Source organism: Pleurodeles waltl, chromosome 9, assembly GCF_031143425.1.
Source record: "Pleurodeles waltl isolate 20211129_DDA chromosome 9, aPleWal1.hap1.20221129, whole genome shotgun sequence".
Lineage (NCBI taxonomy): Eukaryota > Metazoa > Chordata > Amphibia > Caudata > Salamandridae > Pleurodeles > Pleurodeles waltl.
In genome coordinates, this window is record NC_090448.1 from 1,012,580,651 (window position 1) to 1,012,599,951 (window position 19,301).

Sequence of the window (19,301 nt, forward strand, 5' to 3'; positions counted from 1 at the left end):
TTATATATATGTAGATTGATGCAATCAATTCTTGGAGTTCAATGATACTTTTTATTATAGTAATCTAATAGTTCTGGAACATTTATGTTATACATTTTTGATCCATCTTTCATGCATACAGTATTGCCTACAGCCTTGAAAAAGCCCCAGGCCTGCGCGCCTCCAGGGGGCGAAACGTGTTGGCTGCTTACTGTTCACTAGTCTTTGCTTTCAACCTGGAGCATCTTGTTGATTCTTACACTCAAAAGTATCTTTCAACTCTAATAATTGATTGCATCAATCTACATATACCATTTAATCAACAATATACCTCATCACTCAGAGTATCCTCCGACACTTTCTTGATGGAAGTTGTTAAGGACTGTACTATGTGTCTGAGAGTCCCCCCCTCACCCCAACTTCCATAACAAAAACAACCACGCTAAGAACTCCCTTCACCATTGGATCCATGAGCAATCTTTCAAATTCAACAGTAGCCAAGCCCCTTCTGGGTGGATGTAGCCTGCCCACTCATTGCGGTCACTCAGTCTCGGTAGGAGTCTAATGCAACTAGTAAAGGGGGCCATCAGCCCATAATCTCAGGATTGTTGATCTGCATCTTGTTAATAACCGCCTTCCTTTCGGCCCTGGGGGCCCCAAAAAAAGAAGCTGCTCCTGTATGTCAAGGGGAGCTGAAAGCCCTCCGCCATAGTGAGGCACCTCTCTGCCGTCGGTCCTGACCAGTTCAATGCTATTCAGCCCCAGGCCTGCAGGCAGTAAGCATGCTGATGATCCTGTGCTATGATTGGCCACTTGCGCCCCCAGCTGGATTCATGGGTCCCGGGACGGCGCGCTGCCTGCCAGGTCCTGCTTGCAGTCCAGATACGGGGCAGACGTGTGAGCCGAGGAGAGGAGCTCAAACTCCGCTGCCATCTGTGCCATGCCTCCTGGAATTGGGAAGGAATGTTGAGAGGAGTCAGAGTGAAACATGGCAGATTTCAAGGAAAAGTACCTCTATAGGGTGTTATCATGTTGTTATTATTTTATGGGTGATGTAGATTTTTTTTCTACTTGGTATGCATTCTATGTATGATAATTATGTCTGTCTTGCACTGCATTTATGATCAGTAAGTTGGATATGTATGATAGTTCTATTGTACTTTTGTAACCTTTAGGTGCAGCTTTTTCCCGATTAAAAAAGTAATTAACTGCTAGTAATTTGGTTTGGTAGCGGAGAAGATGTCTTGTAGATGATAAAGAAGTGTGTTGCTTAATAGGTTCTTCCAAGGGCAGTGGAAGACTGACTGCTACAGGAAGAGCAGAAACCGGAAGCACACTGTGCACGCCAGGGGAGCTAGGAGGAGCCAAGCGCCCAGGAACCTTCCCCAGCGCCCCAGAGCCCTGCCGCGGAGTGGCACTGCCCTGCAGTGTGAACAGCGCATCCCCCACGCCTAAGTTCGGGAGCACATTTGAAGTCTGAAGAGGCGGCAGTAGAGCCAGCAGCAACAGCAGCGCGAGTAGTGCACTCTACCCGCGGCCAATCCGGCCCATCCGGCGGTCTCCCCCATGGACCCCTGCAGAAGCGACCCAACGGGGTGCGGCTTGTGGGGGGTGAGGGGGGCCCAGCCCCTCTGATCATTGCGTGAGAGGGGCTTTGCCACTAAGAACCAGCCTCCACCTCCACCCCTTGCCCACACTTACAACACTGCTGGTAAGAGAAAAGGAGAGGAAAGGAGAAGATCGGATTGGTCCTCAGCCTGGAAAGCACTGCATAGCGCAGGAAACCGGGGGACACAGTGGGGACCCGCATAGAGCACAGAGGAGTAGCAGACAGCTGGTCATTGCTGGTCATTGGAGCCTAGGAGACCAGGAGCACAGGAGCCCAGGAGTGCACGGTGAGGCCCGGAGAGGGAGTTGGAAGCGGTGAGACTGTGTGTTTGGCGAGCACAGTGGGTTAGCCACCACTGCGGAGTGTGTGCCCCGCCTCTCTGCGGAAGCGGCCCGGCTAGGTTGGGCGTGGCTTGTGGGGTAGATTTGCGGGTCTCGCTCCCCCTGCACCATTGCGCATTTCCCACCCCTCATCCCATCGAAGGATCCCACCAGAGCTAGAAAGCACATTGCAGCTAGCAAGCAAGCAAGCACAGAACCCTGTAAGAACTCTATAAGAACCTTATAAGTTATAAGCAGCACATAACCCGCATCAAACATCCAAGTAAGTAAACAACTCTCCGTTAGGTTACAACAGCGGTCCGGCCATCTTGCAATCACCCTTAGCCGGTCCCAACTGCGGACATCAGAGATGAGATCAGGCAAAATAAGAGACAGACCTTCACTTACAAATAAAAGAAAGAGAAAGGAGGAATCATTGGCTGTGGGAACGCAAACAACACGAAGAGCGGGTGCAGCTAGCAGAGTTTACCTGGTGAGATCGCCCTGGGCCCACTGCACAAGCCCCTTGAGTTCCTCCACGTCATATATGGATCCTTCACCACCGCAGGATCCCGCATTCAAAATGGCAATGGTCATGACTCACAGTGAGGCCTGTAATCTCCAGTCCAGGGGGGTAGTCTCCCCCTCCACCCTGGCCTCAGGAGCAGCCGCATCTGACAAAATAATGGATTATTTTGGAGCAACAAGCAGGACTATGAAGCCTGATTCACCCCTCTCCATCTCATTGGCCCAGGTCCTGGCCTCGGAGCAGAGAAGGGGGCAGAAGGAGACTAAAAGTAACACCCCATCGCCCTTACCACTGTCCTCAATCGTCAGCATATTGGAGGGCTAGGTCTCCGATCTCGAAAGACTCTAAAAACCCGGAAGTCAGTCTCCCCGCGCCAGGAGGGTCAGGGTCCATTACAAGTGGCCAGGAATCAGAACCTCATTTCAGGGTGGGGGAAAGTATGACCTAAAGCACATCTTACCCCTTCAAACAAGTCCATAAATGAAGAGGTCATTGACCCGTGGGGAGGAGGGAGAGCAGGGCAACAGTCCCCTTTAATGAGCACCAGCCTCAATTATTTCCATTTTCCAAGAGGATATAGCGTCAAGGACGTTGGAGGACATTGGGGACAGATGGTGTCCCGCCCAGTATTCCCCTGCCTCTAGGACACCACAAAGGAATGACTCAAATACTCCTGCGGCCTCCCTGGCGCCCGTAACAGACCTATGGGCAGCAATATTGAATTCAATGCAGACTACAGTAACAGCCTTACAGTTTCAGTCCCATACAATGGACATCCAGGTTGACTTGTTAAACACTCTTGCAGTCTTCATCTCAGGAATCGATAGTAAACTGCAAGAACTAAACTCATTAATTAAAAGAACACAACAAAATCAATGTAAGGACTTTACCATTTGCTCCTGCAAGGAGGTAATTGACGGATTGGGCCACCTACCAGTAATCTTCAAAGAGATCCTGGATGAGATTCGCCACCCTACTAATAAAGAGAGCTTGGCCCGGACGTCCCATCTATCCTTGGGGTTGCCCCATCCCTCAAACCCTCAACCCCCCTCAGAGGAGAATTGGCCTATTCTGCAAGACGCCCTAGCCCTAAGGTCACCTAACCTGGAGGGGAATCCAACTAGGGAAATAGTGGTGGCCCCTCAACAAAGAGCACAGGATCATTCTTCTCAAACAACAGAGCCCAAAGTTTTGGAAAGGCACTCTGGCTTTCGGCTGACAAAAAAAGAAAGGAAGCAGGCAAGGAAAGGCAGAAAGAACATCCAGGCGACGTCCGGATCTGGAATGGGATCCCCACACAGTGCAGGAGGTAGTATGGCGGAAACAAATTCCTTGACAGCACAGTCCCGCGCACCGGACCAAGAGGACCTGGACCCGGCCCGGTGGTGATAGGCTCAGAGCCATTGGACAGGGCTCTTGGACCCCAAGGCCGACAAGCACTCACTGCATTGTGGTCCCAAACGCCCACCCAGGTAAAGCTAAGGCCTAGCTCCGCAGAGGTAAAACCCAAAGTTGTGGAGCTGGATGTAACAACAAGGAATCATCACCCAAGGGCAAATTTAGCGGAGACAAGAATGATCCATCCAAATCTAGCAGAGAGTTCAAACCAGGCTCTGCGTGACTAAGGACTGCAATTACTATGGAACCCAGAGTACAAATCTAGAGTTCTTCAAGATGATGTGCGCAATCGCTCCACCATTCTCAAGTTAATAAAAGCACTACCAGACTTGGCAGCAGTGAGTTCGGATGATATCACCACTGTTAAATTCATCCAAACACAGGGGAGCCAGTCCAAGGAACCTACGGTGGTAATATTTGCCTCTTTTGAATTACCAAAGCAAATCATAGAAAAAAAAGCATCCTGAAAGCCTGGGGAATTGAGGTAGGCTACTATTTAGGAGAAAGATATCCACAGCCGTTAGCACAAAGAACCAATGCGGATCGTGGGTATGCAGCCACTCGGTCTGTCCTACGAGGAGTATCTGGGTACCCACAGATTGGAGAATCTGGCCAGGAACCAGCACAACAAGCAACTGTATCACCTCTAGATTTACAGATCGAAATAAGGGAAGGTGAGGACTGGAGAAGGATAGCAGTGGCCCAACCCCTGAGAGACAGTCCTCTACAAGATAATTGGGCTTGGCTGCCAACAGTGCTAGCCCCCAGACTGCCACAAAAAGCCTGAATGACAACCAATCAATAATCCCTGACACAAGAATCTTTAAGTATCTGCTCATGGAATATAGGGGGGTCTACAATCAAAACTGGAAGACGCGTAGATCACCAAATTCCTGGGCACCTTTGATATCATAATGTTGCAGGAAACATGGGCACTTACAAACCTTCCTTTGATTAGTTACAAAGAGTTAAACAAAACACGTTTGGAAGAGCAAAAGGAGGGCTGTCAATTTATATCAACGCCAAGCTAGAGGCAAAATTATCGGGAGGGCAGCCGGGTGACCAGCTCTTCCTATGGCTCCGCTTGAACAATTGGGCAAAAAACATACAGGACCCCCTAATCCTGATCAATGTGTATATTAACCCTAAAAAGAAAAAGTTGGACGCTGATATCCTGCTAAAACATCTGCTCCAGATAATAAACACATACAATTCGGCCTACTGGTTAGGGTCAGGAGATTTAAACCTTAATCTATTTCATGAACCAAGCGAGAACCATGTACAACTAGTGGTTCTATTACCCATTCAAAAATTACCTCCGAGGAGAAAGCAGGATAAAGTGGGCCTAAAGCTAATTAAGAGCTGTGAGCTAGCAGGCCTCTTCGCACTAAATGGGCGGCTATCTGTCTGATACACGCCCGGCCTGGACAAGAGCCACCGAAAGGGCTGTCTCACATTTGGACTACACTTTGGTAAATTCCGATTGGTGAGAGACTTTAGAATTCAAGCCCACACAGAAAGCGATGACAATCCACAAATAATTACGATCTGGAGCCAGGGGTCTACTCAAGAAGAAGCAAAACTCCTTAGTGGGAATCTTTGTGCTGAAAACTTAAAAAGGTTAAAATGGAGTTCGCCTACGATCACAGCTCAAGCTGAGGATGTTGTAGGGGAACTGGAAAATATGGCCAATGACCCATTAAGAGTAGTTGCCAAATGGGAATCATTCACTGAAAGCATTGTAAAACAACCTTCTGTGAGGGGGAGGGAAAGCGGGGGCCCCCTGGGGCATAGCAAGACCATACGTATGCCACAGACAATACGAAAGAGGAGAGCGGAAGTAAGAAGGCTCTTGAGACTGGCACAGTGGGGTCCAACAGATGAACTAATCTTAGAAACCCTACCACAAGAAAGGAAACTGCTAAAGAGGGCCAATGGCTTTTTAGACAAACAAAGCTAGAAACATTATGGGCAAAACTTCACTATGCATCAACATTGGCAAACTTGAGCCGGTTCTGGAGCCTGATCAATAATATCGAGAAAGGCATCCTGCAGCATTTAGAACGGTGGGCCATGGATAAAGGGAGGCTCCTGATTAACCAAACAGGTTTTACAAAAAAACAGGGTACGGTGACTAACCTTATGGCTTTAAGCCTAGTAATAAATATGGCAAGGTCCACAGGGACACCCCTTTATATGTGCTTTGTGGATTTTAAGGCAGCATTTGATTGTGTCCCTAGAGATAAATTATGGTTAAAACTACATAAGTGGGGGCTGCCGATGAATCTATTAAATGCTATCATCATGCTCTATTCTGACACTTGGGTTAAAATCAAACTGGGCGACTGCTCGTTTTTATCTAGACTCATCAAAACCACTGTTGGCCTGAAACAGGGTTGTGTATTAGCAGCGCTTCTCTTTAATCTGTATATATCGGACCTATCCCCTGCATTGGACGAGCAGTCTGCCCACCCACCAAGCTTAGGGGGGCGTCAAGTTTCTAACCTACTCTACGCAGATGACCTGCTGTTGCTTAGCAATACCAGGGTAGGCTTACAGAAACTCTTGAACTGCCTAGGAGGTTATGCACAAGCCAACGACCTAGAAATTAATTATGGGAAGTCTAAAATAATCCCCCTTAACCGTAAACCGACCCCACGCCGTACGTGGCTGTTAAATGGGCAGTACAATGAGGAGGTAGCGGTGTACACATACTTAGGGGTCAGGTTCGACTCCAGGGGTACATTCTCGGCGCACAAAGAAGAAATAATAGAGAAGGCACAAGCTCTAAACCGGGCTTTTGGCACCCTGGCAAAATCCACCCTGGGGCGGCCCCTAAAACCAATGACCATGATCATGCGAGCAAAAATATTGCTAACCCTTGCATATGGGACGGAAATAATGAGGGGGGCGGAGGTAGCCACACTGGATAAGTTATTGGTGAAATCCTATAAGCAAGTCTTCCAGTTACCTAGATCGGCATCAACGGCCCAGGTCAGACTGGAGTTTTACCTAACAGAGTAATCATTGGCAAGGCTAGCTGCTTTTGCGAGCAGCTGCTAAAAACTATTCTGCGCCCATGGGACTTTAGCAAACCTAGTCTGACATGAAATCACCCTTGCAAGGGTAACAATAATTTTAAGGTCCACTGGGAAAAAAGTTTAGCTCGGCTTAAACTGAGTGATTTGTGGGATAGCACATTATCATCACTAGCCTTCAGAAAAGGAGCCAACAAATCGGCCAAGATCTTAAACGGACTAGAAGATAAGGAGGCGCTATCAAACCGATCGCATGGATGGCTAGTCCTTAATTGATATGTGGGGGATAAGGAACCACGTATCCTATCCACCACATTACAACGGGAAACCAGGCTGGCCCTCCTACGGATGAGGTTGGGAGATTTACCAACTCTGGACAGAGATGCAGGATGGCAACACAGGTTTGTAGACTTTGCCATCAGACCAGGGAGACCCTAATCCATGTGGTTTGCATCTGCCCAGTTATGGGATGCCAGAGAAGGTAACTGCTGAGGAACGAATTCAACATCTTGGGACTCCGGTCATGCAGGGCGACCTTCATGACTGCCCTCGACCCAAGCAATGGGAACCTGAATACCAGACTAATCCAGTTCCTGAGAATCTTTACAGCCTTGGCAGTCCCAGTAAATGCAGTCTAGTAAAAGTCAATTGTCTACTCCCATAATACTAGAACCCGCCCCGTGGTTACCAGCTATCGGAGATGTAGGGCTCGGCCCATCCTGAAGGCATACTCTGATTAATAGGTGGCCCAGTCCAGTGTTAGTTCAGCTCATTTCTTCTGCCCAATTGTACTTGGGTACCCCCCCGTTGTTTCCAAGAGGGTTGCACTCCAGTTGTAGCACTTATTCTTAATGTTGTCTATATTTTATTATACATTTGTGTTAGGACATTCTTTGGATGTATCTGAGGTATCCTATTAATGTGTTTCTTCTTTTTTTATGTTTTTTATTAACTAATAAAAAAAAATTCTACCTTAATAGGTTCTTGATTATGGCTTGACTGAAATGATGAGGAGTTAGTCCAACACAAAAAAATAATTTAAAAAAAAGTGTGTTGTGGACTACATTGCTTCCTGTCAGCTTTTGCCTCAAAGCTGCCTTGCCTTTAGGCTGCCTTGGCTTTTATTGAATATGCATGGGTTCCCTGACAAGAATGAACCTTTCACCAAGTTACACTTCAGGTTGTTGATACCTCAACAGGCTCTGATGTCTTCAGAGCCAGCTTTCGATGTAAAGGGTGCCTCTAGTTGACAGCCTATCAAAGGAGCAAAATAACTTTGTCCCAAGTCAGGGGAATGCTATCTATTTTGGGACGGGCAACCTTGCTTCTGGAACTCCTGCTAATGCCACAGGTCCAGTGCTTTAAGGAAGATGAGTGATGTTTTCAAAGTAGCAACACAAAAGGATGATGGACGTAGTGTTGAAACGTTTCAAACACTCACCCCCAGTCACAGATCTGGGTTTAATCCATTGTTTATTTGCTCACCATGCCACCCCAGTTTGGACCCAGCCATATGTAAATCAGTCTTCTCCCTGTTCCCCAGGGGAATAGTCCAGCCCGAACTGCCAAGCCAGGTCCTCCCTGGGCCGGAAACAAGCATCCTGGGACTGGTTTCAGGGTATCACCCTTCATTAGGCAGGCTAGCTTGAATCCAGTGGCACAGTGAGAAATGGACCCACGTCTGGGCATACCATGTTTTCAAAATATTCTGAGGCTGGCCCCATAAGAACTGCCTTCAATGCCTTGAAGTCCAGCAACCTTGCATCACACTTTCTATTTGTTATTCCTTGTCAATGAAAAACTGTTTGCAGAAATAAGTGGCCTTTTTCTGGTGTTCGTAAACATCTTTATTATTGCCTGCTTTGTGTGGGACCGGTTTCCAAACCTCTGTCTGAAGATCTACGCCTTAGATTCCCCTGAGGTGCCTGCTGGGATAGACATTGGTGCTCATCCCGGAGTATTAAGCGATTAGGTTTTCATTAGATTTTGTTTTCATACTGCACACAAGTTACTATGGTGCTTGTTCCAAGGTGAGGGGACCAACAATCTTTTTGAGATGTTGCCTTCACAGTGTCAAATCAGGGTAAATTCCACAGATTATGTTCCAGAGGGTGTCTCAGTACCCTTAAATATAGCTTGTTTTAAAGGCTTTCTCTGTGGCACCCTCCTTTCCTCGACACCAATAATTGATTTCAATTTAAATGTGATTTACAGTAGTCAAAATAGTACAGGCAGGGTCACCATTCCTGTTGGTAGTGCACCTGCACTCCTAGATGTGCAGTTATGTTCCACCACCTCAAGGTGAGGGGTGTCTAGAGGGAATCTTGGTGATTCTTCTGGGTTCAGCTCCTGTATTCTGTGTTTAGTTTGGGCATTCATCAAGCGGGGAGAATGTCCAGGCAATGACAAAGCAGAGCAGCGTGGGCATGAGCACTGATTCGGTCTTAGTCAAAGCCATGAGAAAGCTTTAGTCTGCTGAAGATGTCCAAGAAGGTACCAGATAATTATGTGACAATGTGGTACTTCAGACTGCGGAGGTGGTGATCAGTCCATGTTAGGCAGCAGCCCATTGCCAATCAAGTTGAAATGCACAGTTCAAGATTGGGTACCAGCCTGTCCTTTGGGGCAAACATTATGGTTTTTCTTACATTATAAGAAAATTGGATATAAAACCTAGGATGACAACCTTGCTAGAAGAAGAGTGGATGCTGATTCATGGAGTCTTGTGGCTTTATGTACTCTGTGGTTATGTACAGCCAGGCAGGCATTCAAGGGAAACTGCTCTATGGAGAAACTTTGGCATTATAACTAGGTGGCTGTCTAAGGAAGAAGAGTATGTGACGAGCTGACCATGATGGACCAGTACCTCAAAGCTTGCTTGCCAAAGAGAGCTGTTTGGGTCTGGGGGGAACTCCATCATTTTCCTACACCCACAGTTTCTGACAAACGTGCATCCTCTACATACCTTCAAGACCTTCATGATAGGTTCATTCATGCATGTAATTTTTTTTATTTAGCTCCAGGCTAGAGTGGAAGTTGAAGTTCCAATAGCTCCTGGGTTTCTGGATCCCTGCCCACCTTCCACCCTCTTAACAGTGCTTGTTCATTAAGCACCACTGTTTGTAGCTCTTGCCGTGGTCTGCTACCTTGACTGAAGTCTTAAACAAGTGCAAGTCATGAGTCATGCAAGATAGTTCCTTCCTGTTCATTTCTTTCAAGCCTCAGCCAAAGGCATTGCAGTCACTCTGTGGGTTGGAGGCCTTTCAATCCTAATAGTTGGAGGAGATCCATGGCTTTGCTGTAACTTGCCAAACAGACAAGTTTGCAGTGGATCCAAGAAGGAAGCCCACAGGTCTTCCAATGTTTACTTCTCATGCCCAGCCAGTACAGAAGAAAATGAACTCCCTGAACACTGTACTGTTAAAGCATCTCTTCACAGCTTGAGGGAGATTGTTTGTGTTCTTGTAGTCTTGCACTTGCATCTCATGACACATTTTTGTCGCTGGTAGTCTAGTGACTCTCCCTTCTACTGATTTCCCTGATGTGATTTCTGAATGCAGTGCTCTGGAGTGCATGCTTGTCTGTGTGCATCTCCGCTTGTCTTTATGTTCATTGTGTCCTTGGTCTCATTGCTTCAGCCTACTCACTTGTCATGCCTTTTTTGTAGAGGCCTAGAGCAGTACCTGGAGTTTGGGCTCTTGCTTTCTTTTCTCTTCTTTAGCCCTCAGTTGACAAACCACAAGATGACTGGATACAGTAACTCAGTTGGGAATTATATCTTACGTCCTTCCCCTTTTTTTCCACCTGCACTCTCTCAATGCTAGCTAGAGTTTGTGGATGACTTCAGTGGTTGTTAGCCGCCCCTTGACATGTACATTTAAAGGGCAGATACACTACAATTGCAGCAGAGATGTAGGAGTTGGGTAGATGGAAAAAGCCCTCTTGCTTGTACATTTCTCTGCACCGTTAGATACATCCATTCTTCTAACAATCCTCCACAAGATGTGTGGCATATGTAATCAAGGGCACAGCCTAATACATGTGGAATAAAATTCTGTCCTTTAGTTTATGTAGCACCGTTATCCTGGATATAAGGAACAAACCATTAGCCAAGCTAAATTTACCTTGATTGCTTGCTATTGCTATCCTTGCAGAGTCCACTACAGAAAGGAGGCAAGTTGGTTATTAATTTTGAGATGGCATTGTGTCTCAGGTAAATGGTAAAGAATAGTATCCACTTTGTTACTTCATCCCATTGTCATCAAAATAAGACAATGTGTTGCATCCCCATTTTGTGACAGGCATGCAAATACATTTTTTGTTCTTCAGCCTGTGAAAGTCAGAAATGGAGAGCCTCATAGGGTCCTTGTTCATTGCCTGTTTTTTTGCTTAGGCTCATCCCTGACAGGCTGTGGCCCACTTAAAGCTTTGCCTACTTGCTCTCACATTTAGAGACTTTGATTTCCTTTGTGCATTATATTTTACAATTGGAGCCAGTCTGTGTGACATAAGGCTATTGTAAGATACGTCTTGAAACTTTTAAGAAAGCTCTGTTCTGCCTCGTAGGAGCTTCATTGACACTCATAAACACTTGAACAATTTTGCGCTGCCTGCATGGACCCCGGAGCACTTCTTTAATATACGTAGAGTCTATCTTTTTATTTCAGATGGATTGTTCATGTCCATCTGATTTCATCATGAGGTGCATCCTATCATAGCCTTTCAGAGGCTGGATTTTCATTAACCATTGCCCTATCACCTCAATCTTTACACTATCCTGGATAGCAGTAAAAAACACATCTGACTGCAACCTACCATATGGCATTAAGAAAGAAGAAAAGTGGAAGAGGTTCATCCTTCACCTCTCTCTTGAAGAGGTGAGACTTCCGTTTTATTTTTTTGTAAAGTGGGGCAGCACTAGGGCAGTCCTAATGGCTGTGAGGATTTCATCCAGATCTTGGGTGCAAGGATGCAAAAGACCTGCTGCCTTATTTTTTTGTTCTTACACTTCTTAGTTTCCAGTATGGTGTCCTAGCCACGTGTGTGCAAGAACAATCAGACTTGGCAAACTTATTTTGCAAGAAAAGCGAGGGTGCTGGTCGTAATCACTTTGTAACTCTTCTGGTTGTCAAGATAGTGCGAGCCAGCAAGGCAAGCTAATATGTTGTTCCATCATAATGGGGGTGATATGTTCATAATCCTTCAGGCCGTGGATGGGACATGCTGAGTCATTTATGATAACGTGAAAAGGTGCCATTGTGGAATCTGTGAAGCCATGGAACATGGTACGGGCCCCTCTTTGTGGGCAGCTGGTACCAGCCTCTTTGTGTGTTTGGCAATGTGCTCCTTGGGTGTGAGGTTAGTATCCAGGATAGATACAAGTGTCTTGGCATTTGATGAAAGTTGTGGTTCGAAACTCTCAGGGTTCATGTCGCTGAGTCAAATGTGTATTGCTTCTTGTTTGTTGTTATTGGCAATACAAGAAATTCAGTCTTGGTTGAGTTTGAGGTAAGTGGTGGACACCCAGGTCTGGATAAACTGCAGGCAGTTTTTGAGACACTGGATGCCTGAAGTAGAGGAGACTTTCAAGCAGAATTGACTATCATTGGTATATTGGTGAATCTTGATGCTATTATCTGTCAGTAGAGCACCAAGTGGCTCGATGTAGAGATTGAAGATGAAAGTAGCCATTATGGAACCCTATGGGACCCCTTGGTATTTTGGGGACCTGGAGTTGCGCATGTGAAAATACTGGTGTTGGTTAGAGAGGTATGAGGAAGCCTCTAGGGCTGAGTAGATGTTTTTTTTTTTTTAAGTTATCCAGTTTTGGCGTAGTCCGTGAATTGAGAGGCTCCCCTCCCTCAACTCCGCACAGGAAAGAAAAGACTCAGTTGTACAAAACGAAAGGTACTTTATTTTTAGTCACACAATACCACAAAGTACTAGAAGGGCAATCATCCAATAGGAGGTAAGTAATGCTCTAAATATATACCCTAGTACACAGTAATATGCATATAAAAGGTTAGAAAACTGTGCAAATAGCAATAATCAATAGTGACCGTAGGGGGAGCCCAAACCATATATTAAAATATGGAATGCAAACACAGGACCCCCACCTAGGTAAGTGGCATGTGTAGAGGGTAGCTGGGAGTACTAAAAAACCACAGAGGTAAGTAACACAGTACCCCCCAGAGACCAGGAAGCAGGAGTAAATCACTGCAATTTCCCCCAAACCACCCAAAAGAAGGAAAAAGAAGAAAAGAAAACACCAGACTGATTGCAAGAATCCAACGGTGGATTCTTGAGGAAGGGAGGACCTGTGAAGAGAGAGAACCAAGTCCAAACATCACAGTGGAGTCCAGGAGGAGTAGGAGCTACTACCCAGCTGTACTTGCAAGAGTTGATCGATTGTGAGGAAGAACAGGTCAGCACTGCATTCCCTTAGCTGGGGAAGAGTTCCTGATGGATGCAGAAGATGTCCCATGCTGAAGTGAAGATTGCTGGCGGGTGTCTGTGCAGGAATTCCACCAACAAGCCTTGGCAAAGGCAAACGTGCGATTAGTGGAAAAGTGGTGCTACCGGAGACCAGGCAAGGCCCAGGAGGACTCAGTCCAGGATGGGGAGTCACAGGGGACCCTCAGCGACACAGAGGACCCACAGAAGCGGAAGCAGCACCCAGAGGAGTCCCACAGGACAGAAGTTGCAGAAGGAGCCCACGCAGCACCACAGAAAGGGATCCCACACCACAGGAGAACCACACACAGGTCTGTGTGTCACAGGAAGGAGTGCTGGGGACTGGAGCTACATGTCGCCTGATGATCTATTGGAATAGATGCAAACAAGCCTTGGCAGCTGCAAGAGACGCAGTGCACGTCTACTGCAGCTGCCAAGGCAGCACGTGGGGTATTGTCCTGCGTTGGACAGATGGTAGAGAGGACCAAGAGGACTACTCCGGACCACCACCCGTGATGAGGTAACCACGCTTCTCAAGCTGAGAGGAGATCCACGCAGCCGGTCCACGTTAAAGCAGATGGCTGCGGATGCAGGGAAGTGACTCCTTCACTCCACAGGAGATTCCTTCTTTCTTCTAGTGCAGTCTGAAGACACACCACCCTCAGTGGATGCACAACCTATGGAAATGTTGCAGTTGCTGGAAGGAGCCCTGGAAACAATGTTGCAGAAGAGTTCTTCTTGGAGGCAGCTTGTTGTGGAGGTTCCAGTTGCAGTTCCAGAGGCCAGAAGTCGAAGTGGAGGTTGTAGAGGAGTCCTGCTGGAATCTTGCAAACCGGATCTGAGGACCCACCCAAGAGAGAGACCCTAAATAGCCCTGAAAGGGGGATTGGTCACCTAGCCAGGTAAGCACCTATCAGGAGGGGGTTCTGACTTCACCTGCTTGGCCACTCAGATACTCCCAGAGTTTCCTCCCAACCTTGGAAACAAGATGGCAGGACCCAGGGTCCCTCTGGAGGAGCTCTGAGCATCACCCCTGGGGTGATGATGGAAAGGGGAGTGGTCACTCCCCTTTCCATTGTCCTGTTTCGCACCAGAGCAGGGACCGGGGGGACCTGAACCGGTGTGGACTGGTTTACGCATGGAGTGCAAAATGTGCCCTTCAAAGCATAACCAGTGACTTGGGGAGGCTAGCCCTCCTAAGCCAGTCACACCTATTTCCAAAGAGAGGGGGTGTTCCCTCCCTCTCTCAAAGGAAATCCTTTGTTCTGCCTTCCTGGGCTTGATTAGGTCAAGCAGCAGGAGGGCAGAAACCTGTCTGAGGGGTACCACCAGCTTGGGCTACCTGGCAGACCCGTAAGACTGGTAGTAGCAATGCTGAGGGTCCTCTAAGGAGCCCCCAGAGTGCATGGAATCATACTTGCAATGCTTGCAACAGTTTTGGAGAATGATTCTGACATGTTTGATACTAAACATGAGTAGGTTCAGAGTTACCATTATGTAGCTGGACATAGGTAGTCACCTATGTCCAGTACACGCATAAAAAGGCATCCCTGCACTCATGACGTCCAGGAAAATGGTGCCGGAGCTGGAGTTAGTGGGGGCACCTCTGCTAGTGCAGGCGTGCCCTCACACACAGGTACTTGCACCCTGCCCTCTGGGCTAGGAGGGCTTGCCATAGGGGTGTCTTACAGTGACCTGATTCAGTGACCTGATTCAGTGACCTAGTAGTGAAAGGATGCATGCAGCCGTTCATGCAGGCTGCAAAGGCAGGCCTGCAGAACACTTTGCATGGGCTCCTTATGGGTGGCATAATACAGCCCATAGGGATCCCCTGGTACCTCAGTGCCCTAGGTCGCTAGGTACCATATACGAGGGACTTACATGGGGGCACCAGTGTGCCACATGTGGGGTGAAAAAGGTTCAGGCAACCACGTTTACAAGGAGAGAGCATAATCACTGGGATCCTGATTAGCATGATCCCAGTGAACACAGTCAAACACACTAACAAACAGGCAAAAAGTGGGGCTAACCATGCTAGAAAGAGGCTACTTCCTACAACTAAATGTAAACTTTATTATTTCATACTTTTCATTAAAACCATCAGAATTTAATTGGAGGGTATGTAATCAGTTGGTCTATTCTTGCTCTCTGGTTTTGTTTGAAATGGCCATATCTTCTAAGACCTCCATTTCCCGTAGGGTTTTATTTCTTTATTTTTCATTGCTCTGACCTGTATTAAGCTGCCAGCCCTTAAAGAGTTAACAATAAAGAGAGAGGAATGATGTCTCATTTCTATCCTGAAACATGTCGCTGTTGTTACAATGGAGCACAACTCTGCATGCAAGCTTGCATCAGTTGCTCGTTGTAGCTCACCCCTTTGGCATACAGAACCCGTTTCATAGCTATAGCTGTCCCTTCCTCCCAGGTCCTGTTTATCCAGAGTCTGACATATATTGTAAAGGAACACCCTGCATAACTTACATCTCTTGCTGTGGTATTTCTTTAAGCTGGCTTTTCACACCCTGAACTGGAATCAGGTAAAAGAGTGAGGTGGACCTTTCATGGTGGATCCTCTGTACATCTCCTGGTCTGGCACAGTAACAGACTTGCCCTCTGCGGTGCATATGTCCTACCAGTTCGTAATAGAAGTGAAGCTACTGATTAAGAATACCAGAAGTAATGCTGATAAGTAGCCTTGATGCCTTGAAAGAGATGTTGCACCAGGAAGATGAAATTGTAGACAACGTTACTTTGTTGATGAGGAAGAACTCGTGTACACTATTACAGTGACCTTTCAACCTCCACGTCAGTAGTCTATAGGTGTTAGCTGGTAAAGCCAGGAAAGAGGGACACATTTTACAGACCTGTTATTTTTTCTCACTAGGCTAGAACAACATTGAAAGTATTCCAGATTAACAAAGGAAGACTGGAGACAGCCCTGCAAGACGCAAAAGAGGAACATATCCGCTTTCAGGAAAGCAATGAACAGGTACTATATGGTTAACGTCCTCTATGCAATTGTTGTGATGGGACAGTTCTCTCTGGTGAATATATTTTAAATTAATGGAAAGTGCCTCTGTGCTGGAGACTTTCTGGCTCACAGACATGCCATTTTATGCTGGTCCCCTTAGCTATGTTCCATTTCTCTTGCATGTTTTATTGCACATCCTCCCAACTGGTTGTGTAACCGATGCACCACATGTAACACCAACAATGTGATTTATCTTACTGAAAAGAGATAATATGCAAATACATGAGTGTACAGGTATGTTATTTCAAACCAAAGTCATTGCTATATTTTATCACCATTCTCATACGCCCTCCCTCTAATTATTTAAACAATTGAATTAGGTAAGTTTTAATGAGTATGCACACAACTTAAAAAAGTATAAGGCCCCATAGCTAGTCTCCTGTAAGTTGCCTTTGCACTGCAGCGGAAACACATTTCAATCTGAGTCATGATTTGTCTAGGACGCTCTCTCTGTTGTGTTTTTCTTCAGCCCTTTTGGAAACCAGCATTGGCAAAGCCAACAGGTCCTAGTGCATGAATAATTTGTAGAGGAGAGAAGAAACGTTTTTGAAAGTTTTGGAAAAGACCTCTAGTTTTACTGAACAAGCAGCTCAAACCGAAGTTTGTCCCCAGCCTTAGCTATAGCCAGGGCCACTGGAATTATGTGGCAGGGAATGGCCAAATTATATGGTAGGATTGAGTAAATTATACAGCACTAAAAGGCAAATTATGCAGCAATAAAATGCACATTGTGCAATAATATTACTTCATTATTTAGTCATTTTTACACTTCTTAACACTGTCAGAGCATTGGTTGCACCCCACTAGTACAGGTTTAGCACTCAAATACAACAATAAGCAACAGACAATTTGCAAAGGGTTTCCACTGTGGTGCAACACGTGTTGCTGCATTTTTAGTAATTTAGGAACCGTTTCAGCAAGAAACAATATTTTCATGTTAAAGTCAGCAAATTATGCAGCACATGTCGAATTATGTGACAAATACAGCAAATCTATAACCATGAAAAAAAACAGTGGCTGCACAGTTGCATAATTCCAGCGGTCTTAGCTATAGCCGCCGGACCGTGCACATTTGAATCTAGATACCATGAGGAGAGCAGTCTTCGTCGATCAAGAAACCCGCGCAGGATTATAAAAAAAAAAAGCCATGGTTGTAGAAATAGTGGAGATTGATCATACACAGTTTCAAGGCAAAGACATAAGGGCTTTTTTTTTTAATTTCTTTATTGCATTTTAACAAAATAGTACCATTGCAGGTACCTACATGCACAAAGTGCAGTGTTGGCGTGGTTATACTTGGCTGTTCGAGCAGTAGCAGCCCCCCCATCTGCTGCCCCCTCAGAACCTTGAGACCCTCACAGGTGAATAGTGCGCTTTACAAATGCCTTGATTGATTGTTTGTATCACCTCTGCAAGACTGGTGTTCCCCCGCTCCATTACAGACATGCACTTTAAACTTTATACAATTGGGAAGCTGCCACTTGTCCGCGGCTGCGCTCTATAGCTTGGTAATCGCCTATAGAGCGCCCAATCAGGTAATTGCCAAGAGCAGGGGTATAGCTCCAGTGTGGGTGTTTGGGGTGTTACACCCACATAATAAACGTACTTTCTGGTAAATACTTTAGTACAGGTTATTTCAGTCGGGTTTGGTGAGGTGGCTGTCAGATTTTTACTTACATACATTCAGACAGAAACGCGCACACACTCTCAGCCTCTTTGTTTTGAAAAGCTTCAAAAATGTTTTATATTGTGTTTTCTCTCACTCCCTACCAAACCACATTTCTCTCCCTTTCACTGCCCTTTAAGCCCCTCCCCATGCATCCTGCTTGTCGTATAATGTATTTTATCAATGTATGGCAGAGTGGTTGTTGGCGAATCTGATTCTCAACGTCCCCCCCCCCCCCCCCCCCAAATCTTACTGACCAAGCTACGGCCCCCTGGCAGGAGTTACAGTAGAGCACAATATACATAAAAATAGAGTATGGCGGGGCAATATTCTCATTCTTTGTGAGTGGGTCCACCCCTCTGGTTCAGTTGATGGGATGTCGTTCTCATTCTGAGTGTTGTAGGTGGAGGGTGGTTGACATTAGGGTCAGCAAAAAGCTATGTATTTGTGATGTTGAATCCTAGCCAAAGGGGCCAACTCTTGACCTGCACTGCTTTAACATGTCTATTTTGCACCTGCAGTACTCCCTATCCTGTGACCCTGCAGGGCATCAGATTCCAGACCTCAATTTTCATGACTTATATATCCCATTTAGTCCCAGCCAGTCCCCTGCTCCCCCTCAGTCAGGCCAGCATGAGCACATCCATTTCTGTGTTCACCCACTTGTGTAGGTCACACAATCAGCATCTGATATCTGGTGCTGTGCTGCCTTTCCATTTCATGGCTATACAGATTTAAACAATACAAATGCTAGCTCTACGAACCTTCATAGATATTTATCAGGTTTGGGTCTGGGCATCAGGCCCAGCGGACAGACTTCCAGCGCTAGGATTGTGGCCCACCATGCTCAGAAGATTATTGGAAAAATCCATACCATGTGCTTAAAATCTGCTTTGGTCGGTGGCATTTTGGGCACTCTGAGGATGCCCCTCGGAACATGTGTTTTATGAGTTTCGGTGTTAGGTAGGTCTCATGAAAGTAATTGACTTTGGTGTACTGAAATCTTGGGTTCCTAGAGACCCTCTTTACTTGTTGTGCCATACTCTTCCATTGTTTATTGTGGATATCCCTTCCCCGGTCTATTGATCATAGGTTTCTACTGCCCATGTTGGTTTTATTGTAATGAGTAGATTATATAGGGCTGTTATGACTTTCCGGCAACTGCCATGTAATGGTAGTGCCTGCAGCAGTGCTGGCATGTCCCATTCTGTTGTACTCTTTCCCCAGTGTGCATTCATTGTGTGTTGTACGTCCTTGCATGTTACAAATTGGACAGTC

The 19,301-nt window shown here is 46.3% G+C and overlaps 1 protein-coding gene across 5 annotated transcripts in view; it reads left to right on the forward strand.

The window, feature by feature from the left end:
- The window catches only part of MIA2 (MIA SH3 domain ER export factor 2), a 551,575-nt gene that overhangs the window by 344,377 nt on the left and 187,897 nt on the right, over nucleotides 1-19,301 (forward strand). For all 5 annotated transcript variants that reach the window (XM_069208615.1, XM_069208616.1, XM_069208617.1 and 2 more), the window contains one exon: nucleotides 16,211-16,315. In XM_069208615.1, the coding sequence (XP_069064716.1) occupies nucleotides 16,211-16,315 (105 nt within the window). The remainder of the gene's footprint in view (nucleotides 1-16,210; nucleotides 16,316-19,301) is intronic.